General features: G+C 42.6%; 1 protein-coding gene across 6 annotated transcripts in view; it reads left to right on the top strand.

The window, feature by feature from the left end:
* The first annotated feature begins 424 nt into the window (after positions 1-424).
* Positions 425-11,039, top strand: part of IL1R1 (interleukin 1 receptor type 1) — a 73,201-nt gene continuing 62,586 nt past the window's right edge. Inside the window, exons 1-4 of one of the 6 annotated variants that reach the window (XM_072742403.1) lie at positions 944-1,248; positions 4,887-4,981; positions 5,153-5,214; positions 10,834-10,964. In XM_072742403.1, coding sequence (XP_072598504.1) covers positions 10,929-10,964 — 36 coding nt within the window. In that variant the 5' untranslated portion in view covers positions 944-1,248; positions 4,887-4,981; positions 5,153-5,214; positions 10,834-10,928. Of the gene's footprint in view, positions 1,249-4,886; positions 4,982-5,152; positions 5,351-10,833; positions 10,965-11,039 lie in introns of all 6 variants that reach the window. The other 5 variants (XM_025992393.2, XM_072742404.1, XM_025992394.2 and 2 more) reach the window with 5 other exon arrangements.

Below are 11,039 nucleotides of genomic sequence, written 5' to 3'. Positions count from 1 at the left end.
CGGTGCCGAGTGGGAAAAATCACTCCAGGATGGAGTGGGGGGGTGGTTGATTGAGTGCGTGGTGGGAAGGATGAGAAGGACGGAGAGTGGGCGATGAGGAGGGGGAAATGTGCATGTGGGTGTCATCACACTCAAGGGGATAAGGAGGGCCAGTGGGAGGGTGGTGGCTGCAGAGCACATGCAAACAAAGGTGCGAGCAGTGTCTTCCAGAGTCGGTGGGTGGTCTTGCAGCCGGGCAGCAGGGGTTCTCGCAAAGGGCAGTGGGAACAAGGCAGAGAGGCATGTTGAAGCCCTGGGTGGAGGAATCCGAAGGCTAAAATGGGAGGTTTGGTCTTGCTGCGGGGTTTTGAGCAGCACTGTGCAAAGCTGGACCCTGTGTCATGTGACGGACATGAATCTGAACGCAGGGCCGAGGAGGGGCTCAAGCACAGGGAGCGAAGGGGCAGCTGGACAGGTGGCTCTCGTCATCTCCCCTCCTGCCTGTCCCTGCCCGGTCATCACCTGAGCCCTGGGTCCCCCGCCTGCAGGACACTGACAAGAGAGAGCCGGGCGGGGTTCCCAGGGTGCGGGGCAGGGGGCCGGGCGCATCCCCCGAGGCCCAGGGCTGGAAGATGGAAAGAAGCGAAGGGTCCTCCAGGCTCGGGTCTGTGGCTGTTGTTACAAGAAGGACCTGGAGGTTGGCACCCGAGGGGGCGGCCTTGACTCGTCGGATGGGGACCTCTGCCAGGCTGGACATGCTGGCAAGCCCTGTCGAGGGCTAACACGAAGTCACATGGGGATAGAGACCCAGGCTTGTGAAGCATTTGGTGCAAGTGTGCGGTAAAGCGTGTTGGTGTTTCGTAAGAGTTTGGCACGTTTTCGGAATGATTCTGGCTGGCTGCCCAGCGCTGAGTTTCCTGTTCATAGCTCCCCATATGTGTCACTGCTGAGGATTAAAGCCCCCATAGGCTCTGACACAGACGTCACTCACTGTCTCCTTCTTTCAGCCTCAGTAAAACTGGGTCGGTTGACAAGATGTGAGGGACACTCTCCTGCTGCACGGACCAGACCCAAAGCTCTTTGGGAAAAGAAAAGAGGAATTAGCAAGTCTATCCAGGGCTGACTTCAGAATGCACTTTTGTTTTTAAGAACCAACATCCACTCAGCTGACTTATTTGGGGGAAGAAAGGCTGCGGGCTTACCCTCAGAGTCATCGCCTCCCGCGAGGCCAGCCATCCCCAAATGTCCCCACGACGAAGAAAGGAGATGGTAAGATGATTAATTGCACTTCTGGTTTTTGTTCCTGTAATTTTCCCTCGTTCTCTTTTTTGTTTACTTCTACATGGATGAAGTATTTTGGAGAGACAAATGGAATTTGATAAAAACTGATAATGTTATGCTGCTTTGTGGAAAAAAGGATTTTAAGTATTTCTTGGCGTTATGCGGCTCTGTAGGCATATTTAGCCTTAAGATGTGTCTGTGAGTTATATTAAAAGATCAGCTGTGATGATGCATGTTTTACTCTATGGAAGATTAACGGTGAAAGATATGGGAAATATATTTTATAGCCGTGTACTACTTATAAGCCATAAATAGTTGCGTGACTTTTGGTAAATCGTGAGGTTCAAGGGGAGGGTATTGTAGATAAGAAACTTTTAAAAATATTGTTGCTGATCTTAGAACGAAGACTTATTTTATCACTTTCCATCAAGCTTTGTCAGTCTTAGAGGGGCACAGTCTGGCCCTATGTTTGACCCAAGACATTGCGTGACTATTAACCGTGGGTGTCATTGGCTGCAGTTAAAGTTACAATGCGATGTAGTAGCAGTGCTCGGACACGCTTCCTCCAATACGGCTTAAACTGTCATCTTAAAAGCACAAGCGTTACTTTCCAAGGCTTTACAAACGTTACACCCTGAGCTGTAAGGAAAAACTCTCTGAGGAGATCATAAACATTGTCCGGTATTTCTTTATTGGACGTGCTTGACTTCCTAATCCCATCGGTAGCGTTGTTATGGGAAAGCATAATAAGAAAATGGAAAGGATCTGGAAGGCTAAAGACAGGAAATGAGAACACAAAAAGGAGAGCAAAATGAGGTTTACTGTTCAATTCGGTTCAATTCATCTGACAACTCCTTGCTCTTCTGCAAAATGCTAGTTGACGCTGTGGTGAGGAGGGCGTGGGGAGCCAGGTAGAGGAAGGATGCTTCAGATGGTGCAGCTGGTTTGGGAATCCCGCTACCCACCCACGGGCAGCAGGAGACCACCGTGGTGTGCTGGAGGCCAAGGGAGGGTGTGTGCTTTTTGGAAGCATGTGGATCTGCTGGGGAAAGGAAGAAAATAATGTTGCCTAGAAGGAGCAGGGAGCACTTTTGGAGATGAATTTAATCTTCTTAATTCTGGTGATGAATTTATTTTATTTTATTTTATTTTATTTTATTTTTTAAATTTATTTTTTGTTGGTGTCTGATTTGCCAACATATAGAGTAACACCCAGTGCTCGTCTCGTCAAGTGCCCACCTCAGTGCCCGTCACCCAGTCACCCCCACCCCCCGCCCACCTCCCCTTCCACCACCCCTAGTTCGTTTCCCAGAGTTAGGAGTCTCTCATGTTCTGTCTCCCTTTCTGATATTTCCCACTTATTTTTTCTCCTTTCCCCTTTATTCCCTTTCACTATTTTTTATATTCCCCAAATGAATGAGACCATATAATGTTTGTCCTTCTCCAATTGACTTACTTCACTCAGCATAATACCCTCCAGTTCCATCCACGTCGAAGCAAATGGTGGGTATTTGTCGTTTCTAATGGCTGAGGAATATTCCATTGTATACATAGACCACATCTTCTTTATCCATTCATTGGTGATGAATTTAAGGAGATACGTGTGGCCCTTCTCAAAGTCAGCATGGGGGTATCAATCTTCTATCCCACAATCCCTTCTGGGCACATGCCTGTTTGCTTACTTAGGGGAAAACCTTGCCCGGCATGGTCTAGCAGAGGCCGAGATTCACTCCTAAAATCTACCTTGCAAAGCTGACATGAATTGCACGTGCTCATGGTTAGAAATAAAATAAAGGACTATGGATCAGTCAATAAGATGAAAAATAAAACCTATCACTGTGGGATTAATGCTGTCAACATTTTGGTGGGTATGTTTTTCTCTGAGTACATTTACATTAAAAAAAACAACAACAACAACAAACCATATTGAGCTGTACGTGCTGGCTTTTCCCTTTTGACAATATATTGGAGCATCTCACCACACTAATGAATTTCTTCCTACAAAAATTGTTTGATCACATTATACAGAGAATTTATTAAGTCATGTTGGTAGATATTGGATTGTTTCCTTTTTCATTATCAACATTACAAAACCGATGTACTTATAATAAAAGCTTTGTGTCCCTTCTTGATTATTTCCTTGGACTAGAGTCCCAGAAGGAAAACTGTGGCATCAAAGCACCTGAGGACTTTTGAAGCTTTTGATCCCTGCTACTAAATTAATCTAACAAAGTGCTATAAATTTATACTCCCTCCAGCACTGTATGAACACCATTTCCCCACACTTTCACCAACACTGTGTTTTGTCATTTTTAAAATAAATGTGCTAATCTGATAACTGGCTACGGCTACTTTGTTGTCTTGATCTGCTAAGGAAACCCTTTGTAAAACCTTTTGGCTTCTTGTCTTTTCGGTTACTCACATCAAAGCAATCATTTCTTACAGTAACTTATGCCAACCTAATTTCTGGGGACTTTGACCTCATTTGATGTCGCTCAGCAGGGCTGCTGAAAATGTGGGGAATCAGATGCTTTTGCTCTGATTTTCTACCATTTGAACAACCCAGGGCAAAACTCAGTCTTTATGATTTTATTTCCTTTTTGTCTATAAAATTTAAAGATAAGGGTTGACTTTTCATCCCACTGCACAATTATATGGAGAACAGAGATGAGACAGACGAAAGTTCTTTGAAAAGAAAAAAAGTGAAAAATACAAAATGGTACAATTACGATTGTTGTCATTATGAAGTTTATATTGTCACCTTATAAAGTATGTAGTTTTGGAGAACTGCATGGTGAAATTTTGACAAGGTGTTCTAATTCTAGACTTAGAAAGTGTGTGTATGAAAATGTGTGTGCATGTTGCAACATACTGCTTAAGTCTTGGATTTAGTGCTAGCGTTTGGTATGTTCTAGCTGCGCATGGACATACAATAGGTTGAAGATGGTTTCTATTTTGTTGCTTACTTATCTCACTTGCATGCAGGACAGCACACCATTTTTCTTATATTGCACTGTGATTGACCACTTGCTTTCTTCAGTTCCCCTTCTCAAAGGCAGGACTTGTTTTATGTGTGTTTCTTTCTGTAGGGCCTGGTCTGGGATCTGATACCTTGTGGGGGCTCAATGACTGTTTCTTGAATGAGCCAACAAAAGGGAGCTAGGAGCATTTTTACCTAACTCTGCAGGGAAAGAATCATCTCAAAAAAAATCATAGAAGATTTTGAAAATGGAGATTTTCTGGCGCAAATTGATTATTTTGTTTAATTTCATTTGGGTTGTTTTCCATTTTTATTGAGTGACACTTTAAAGCTCTTAATGGATATTAAGCAAATGAATACAAGCCAAGGGTAGAATCAGGAAAATGGAGATCATAGACTTGTAAGTGTAAGTCTCATGGAGTTGGTGAGTATGAAAAGCTTTACGGGGAGGTACAGAGTTTCACTCTTAACAGCTCAGTGCTAGGCTGTTAAAATCAGAACCAAAGTGATGCTTAGCAATGGTTTGAACTTGGTACTGAATAAAAAATACCAATGGCCAATACTTAAAGAGTACTTGACTACATGTGAGATCTGGTTCTAAGTGCCTCATGTATGAGGCAGTCATTATTATGATTTTATTTTGCAGATTAAGAAGCTGAAGTACAAGTGATTTGGCCAAAGTCACACCAGTAGGCAGTGCACAGCTGGGATTCACAACACAATCTTACTTAGAGTCCACAGGTTGGTGAAAGTGGGGTTTACTGAATTCTAGAGACAATGGCACATAGGTTTGGGACCACTGATGGTGTTTGTGCTGTTCACTCAGGTATATAAGTCACAATTTATTGAGTTTCCACTAAGGAACTTATGCTGATCTGGGTTCTTATATCATTATGTCTAATCTGTTCACAGTTTTACAAGATTGGTACCATTTTACCTGCTCAAGGACCAAACCAACTAAGACTCTGAACTCAGTAAGTGGCCCAGAGGTGATGAGTTAATGATAAGGGAATGCCCATCAATCTATACCAAGTCTATTAAACTTCCTAACCTATGTGCTGCACTGGCCTGGACAACTGAGTGCTGATGTTCTTGGTTCTTCATCCAAAGGTGCGGAGTCCAGTTCTCCATTTGGAGGTGCTGGGCCTAGAAACTCAACCAATTCATCCCTTCACTTGGGTATTGTGGGGAGGTGGGGTCTCTGCCTTGGTCTCTGAATTTGTGTGGGCCATTGTGAAATGGTACTTGAAGTTGATTTTCAAGCTGACATTTCCTGGCAGGATTATCCAATTTATCACCTCATCCTAGACATGTTGAGTGTTTAATATGTGGGGACATTTTCCTTAAATGTTCTAACCAATGAGCCCCCAATTCTGCATCAAGAATGTCTAAAGAATATCTCCAAGGAGTCTGGGACTGAGTAAGGCAAGTGCTAGCTTGGGAGAGGAGACTCAGTTCTGTTTTCTCTTAGGCAACTTACCTATTTTCTCTTTGTTTAGTTGTTCCAGTTGTAATATGGGTATAGGAATATAATTTAAAATTGTATTTTACACAATTTGCTGTTAAACTCTTTAGGAAGATTTTGGAATTTAAACAAGGAGTGTTGGGTGGCTCAGTTGGTTAAGCATTTGACTCTTGATCTCAGTAGAGGTCTTGATCTCACAGTCGTGAGTTCAAGCCCCATGCTGGGTGACTGCTTAAACAATTTTATTTTCCACAAATAACATATAGTTTGTGTACTTTTGAGTAGATAACACACAGTTTAAAAGCCTATTCAGTAAAGTCCTTCCTTTCTTCCTTTTTCTCAGATACTGCTTTCCCTCTCTCTCATCAACAAGTAGCTAAGTAATTGTTAATAGTTATTTCTACCTTTTCCATGCTGTATTAGTCAGGGTTCTCCAGAGAAATAAGACCAACAGGAAATAGGTACATCAATCTCCTATAGGTTTTATATATACAATTGGGCATATCATTGGTATATTTTGAGAGACCGAGAAAGATATATATATATATAAAGAGAGGGAGAAAAAAGATGATAAAGTATTGGCTTATGTGGTTATGGAGGCTGAGAAGTCCCAGCATCTGTTGTCTATAAGCTGTAGACCCAGGAAAGCAGGTGGCATAGTTTGAAGGCCCAAGAGCTGTAGAACCAAAGGTGTAGATTCTAGTTCAGGTCTGAAGGCATGAGAGCCAGGAACAAGGAGAGAAAATAGATGTCTCAGCTCAAGTAGTCATGCAGAGTGAATTCAACCTTTCTCTGCCTCTTTGTTCTAGTTCAACCTCCAAGGGATTGGATGATGCCCACCCACACTGGAGTGAGCCATCCACTTTACTCAGTTTGCAGGCCAGTCTCTTCCAGAAATACCTTCACAGACACATCTAAACATAGTCTTTAACCAGCTATCTGGGCTCAGTCAAATGGACACATAAAATTAGCCATCACACACACCAATGGTATATACTCTCCTGTACCATGTTCCATATCTGCATCTAACGAGGTGCATTTTTCACCTTACAGTGGACTTTTAAGTTGTTTGCATTTTTTTTGCTATTACAACCAGTGTTGCAATGAATAACAGCCTTGCCTGTGTCATTTTGCAGAAGTGCAAACAAGCATATTTATTGGGTAAATTCCTAGAAGTGGAATTGTAGGTCACAGACCATGTGCATTTGTGATTTTGATATGTATTTCAAAACTGCCCATTTACCTCCTACCCGGTTGTACTAAATAATACTTCTGGGAATGTTTGAGAGAATGTTTCCCCATGTACTTGTCAACATGGCATGCTGGCCAACTGGTTTTTTATTGAACTTTCATGGTCTTTTGGTTAAAGAGGTTAACTCATTTTTTTAAAAAAATTCTCATATCTTATTTCATGATGCAGGTTTCTTTATTTAGACTTTATTTTTTGACAGCAGTTTTAGGTTCACAGCAGAATCGAGGGGAAGGTATAGAGATTTCCTATATTTGTTCTTCCCCCCATTATCAAATGTTCCCCTATTCTGGAGTGGCACATTAGTTTTAATTGATGAACCAACATTGTCACATCATTATCACCCAAGTCCATGGTTGATAATAAGGTTCTCTTGGTATTATGCATTATATGAGTTTAGACAAGTATATAATGACATGCATCTATCATTATGGCATCATACAGAGTGTTTTCCTGTCCTAAATGTCCTCTGTGCTCTACTTATTCTTTCTCCCTACTCCCACTTGACAACCCCTGGAAACTACTGATATTTTTACTGATTTATCCAGAGTGTCATATAGTTGGAATCAAGCAATGTATAGTCTTTTCAGACTGGCATCTTTTACTTAGTAGTATGCATTTAGGTTTCCTCCATGTCTTTTCATGGCTTGATGGTTCATTTCTTTTTAGTGATGAATAATATTCCACTGTCTGGATGTACCACAGTTTATTCATGCATCTAACTCCATAATATGTTGGTTGCTTCCAAGTTTGGGCAATTATGATTAAAGCTCCTACAAATAGCTATGTTTAGGTTCTTGTATACATTTTCAACTCTTTTATATAAATACCGAGGGGCACAGTTTCTAGATTGTGTGGTAAGTCTATTTTTAGTTTTATAAGAAACTGCCTAAGTGTCTACCAAAGCCTGTGCCATGTCACAATCCCACCAGTGATGAATGAGAGTTCCTGTTGCTCCATATCCTTGCCAGCATTTGATCTTGTCAGTGTTCTGGATTTTGGCCATTCTAATAGGTCTGTAGTGGCACTGAGATTAGTTTAAAAATTGCGATCATAACTTCTGGTTTACTCAATGATTGTTTTCTGAGGGCTTGCTGGATGTCTAGCTGTGGGATGCCATAGTGGGTGAGGGTGATCTGGCTGCTGCCAGCAAGGGCCACACAAAACAGCTGGGCAGCAGCATGTATTACACCCATAGCAATTAGCACCATGAAAGAAATAGGCTGGTGCTACGCTGGTGACTGATGAGCCAAGATCTGCCTTAACCTGGTGGTGGGCGCTCTGGTGGGGGAGAGTTGAGTCTGAGGCACAAAGGTAGAGGGCAGAGGGAACAGCAGTGTAGAGCCCAGAAGAAGATATGTACAGAGCCGGCCAACTGTATCGAGGGGGATTGTAGATGAGTTTGGAGACAGGGATGAGAGCAGATCACTGTGGGCATTTGGGGTCACCATCAGGAGATTGGATTTTATTATGAATTTCAGGTAGTCTTCAGTCATGGGCTAGAAAGATGGTGACAGATCTGTAAAGTCTTTCCCTGTTGACCATAAATGCTCACCTGGATGATGGATGTCACATGGAGAAGTCATTGTATTTGCCACAAGAGATAGTGACATGGGTGACATCTGGTAGAGGACTGGTACCCAGGACATTTTGCTCTCTTGCCCAGCCCTGAATTCTGTGTGTGTGACAAGTGACAAAAGCTTAGCCTAAACATGGCCGTGGAAACATTCCACAGAAACACATTCTACCTCTTCCAGAGATAAAACTCTTACAAAGATCTTTCTCCTTCATTTTTTCATCTTACAAAATTAACTGATCCTTTTGATGAATCATGATTGTGTGTCCAGTCTGGGCTAAGCCCTGTTCTCGGTGCCCCTGAGATTGGAAGAGGAAGAGGAGGTAGGAGGGAAAAGGGGAGGATTCAGAAAATGAGCAGCAGCTTACAGTCTAGTTTTGAGACCGAATCAAATGTCAACACCGAAAGGAAGGCAGGAAAGAAACAGCCAAAGGACTCCGCCACTTGTGAGTTACAGATGAGAACTCTGGTCATGCAGTGCGGGCCACTTGTATGTGTGAGGGTCTGCTTGGTGCTCGGGAGCCCGTCGGGGACTGGAGCTTCTACATCCTTCCCTGGAGGTGCAAGTAGGGTTATTCTAACTTTAGAGGTGAAGAATCGAGAGCTTTCCTCAGGACCACTGAGTGGGCATGGGGCAGAGTGGGACTGTCTCCTAAGCCCTGAGGCCGTGACTTTCTGTGCTACAGAATAGAATAAATTCCTAAGTTTTATTATTTGAGGAAGTCCCTGGGGAGAGAGTTTCTCTCTACTCTGTATCCTCTTTCATTCTGGTCCCTCTGGTTCCATTCTTATGGAGCTGCTTTGCTTATGAGTCTGCAGAGCTGGGAGGTTCTCTGCAGAAGGGATGTGGATGGACCACAGCCTCGGGTTCCTGATGGTAAGGCCTGAAGCTGACAGATGCTTCTATCTTGTGAAGAAACACAGGGAACCAAGAGAAAGTGTTGATGGTTAGATGGACACTCAGATCCATCTTCATGGCACAACTGGTCATTTGTGGCCAGAGCAGGTGGGGATTAATATGTGTGTGTGTGTGTGTGTGTGTATAGCATCTGGGATGAAGGTTCCAGAAGCTTCTGGCCCTAAAGAGGGACTAAGAGGTACAAGTTTCTGTGGACATAGGAACATGTAGGTAGGAAGCAGAAAGGCTATGAGGTCTGTTTCTTAAGCTCAAGAAGCTTCTCCTCTTAGTCCAGGGAAAAGAGGGCAGGGTTTGCTTCTGACATGAAGGGGAGTCCTTCGGTGAATTCTAGGTGTTTAACCCAGGGAGAATTGTCCAATTGAAAGCAATGTAGGATAGGTGATTGTTAAGTGAGAATGTTGGGTAAAAATGACAACAAAAAGGAATATTTACCAAAAAAAAGTCCAGAAACATATTTGTAAATTTTGAAATGTGTCTGTGCTAATCATGATTGAAATAAATATTTTAGACTTCCTAGATTTTGAGGCTTTTGGTTTTCTTACATCTCTGTTCAGTCGGCCCATAACAATGGCATGGTTTGCTTTAAAGACTAAAATTTCAGAAAATATTTTAGCAAGTTTGATGTCTGAAGCCTTCAGCCATTCCTGGAATGAATTAATGAGTGAATGAATGACATTGCTCTAGAACCAAGGAATCACATGTTTGTATCTTTTGTGGATGTCTGCCTCTTTTTATAGTTTGAGAGGAAATTACTGGTCGTGAATGTGCTTATAAATTATCCTGTGTTGTTTCTAAAGATGCTGAACTTCTTGACAATGAGTCCTTTCTTGGCTGAGGTAAGCAGTGCTTTTGATGACTGTAGTCACTCAGTCATTTTTGCCAACAGCGTATTCCAGCATGGACCACAAAACCAAGACATTCCAAAGCCATGAGCAGGCGCCCCCCAAACTGATGTGGCTTCCCTAATTCTATTCCCGGAGTTACTGAGAGGGTAGAACTTGACTGGAAATTCTGGGGCAACTTTTCTTAGATCTTTTATAATCTGCAACTTCATTTAGTGGCCTCTTGATCTCCTTGCTATAGGTTGACTAGCAGCTGCTCTATCCTGGAAGTATCATCGCGCAGCACCCCGCCGCCCCGCCCCAAACTGTCTCCTCCCCATGATTTCTGGGTTCATTACCTGTGTCCCTTACACAGATTTGGACCAAGGGAGACAGAGACTCGGGGACAGTAGGTGGTTTCTCAAGATAGTAGTGGATGATTAACAGAATCAGGCTATGAACATGCATCGTTGGATTCCCAAACTACTTTGTATTTCATTGTGCTGAAATGATAGGAGAACTTGAAGAAGGAAACACTAATTTATGGCATCATTCTTTTTCAGATGTAGTTGAAGTTGTGATGCTTTTATGAGCGTTGACATTTTTCAGAGATGGTTCACATGAAGCATGCAGTTAAGGCTCCTTTCTTCTACCTCCAATGGGAATTTATCATCCAAATTGGCACATGCTATCTGTAAGCTAGTTTTTTAAAAAATATTTTATTTATTTATTCATGAGAGATACACAGAGAGGCAGAGACAGGCAGAGG

Source organism: Vulpes vulpes, chromosome 16, assembly GCF_048418805.1.
Source record: "Vulpes vulpes isolate BD-2025 chromosome 16, VulVul3, whole genome shotgun sequence".
NCBI lineage: Eukaryota > Metazoa > Chordata > Mammalia > Carnivora > Canidae > Vulpes > Vulpes vulpes.
This window is presented reverse-complemented; position numbering and strand designations above follow the sequence as displayed.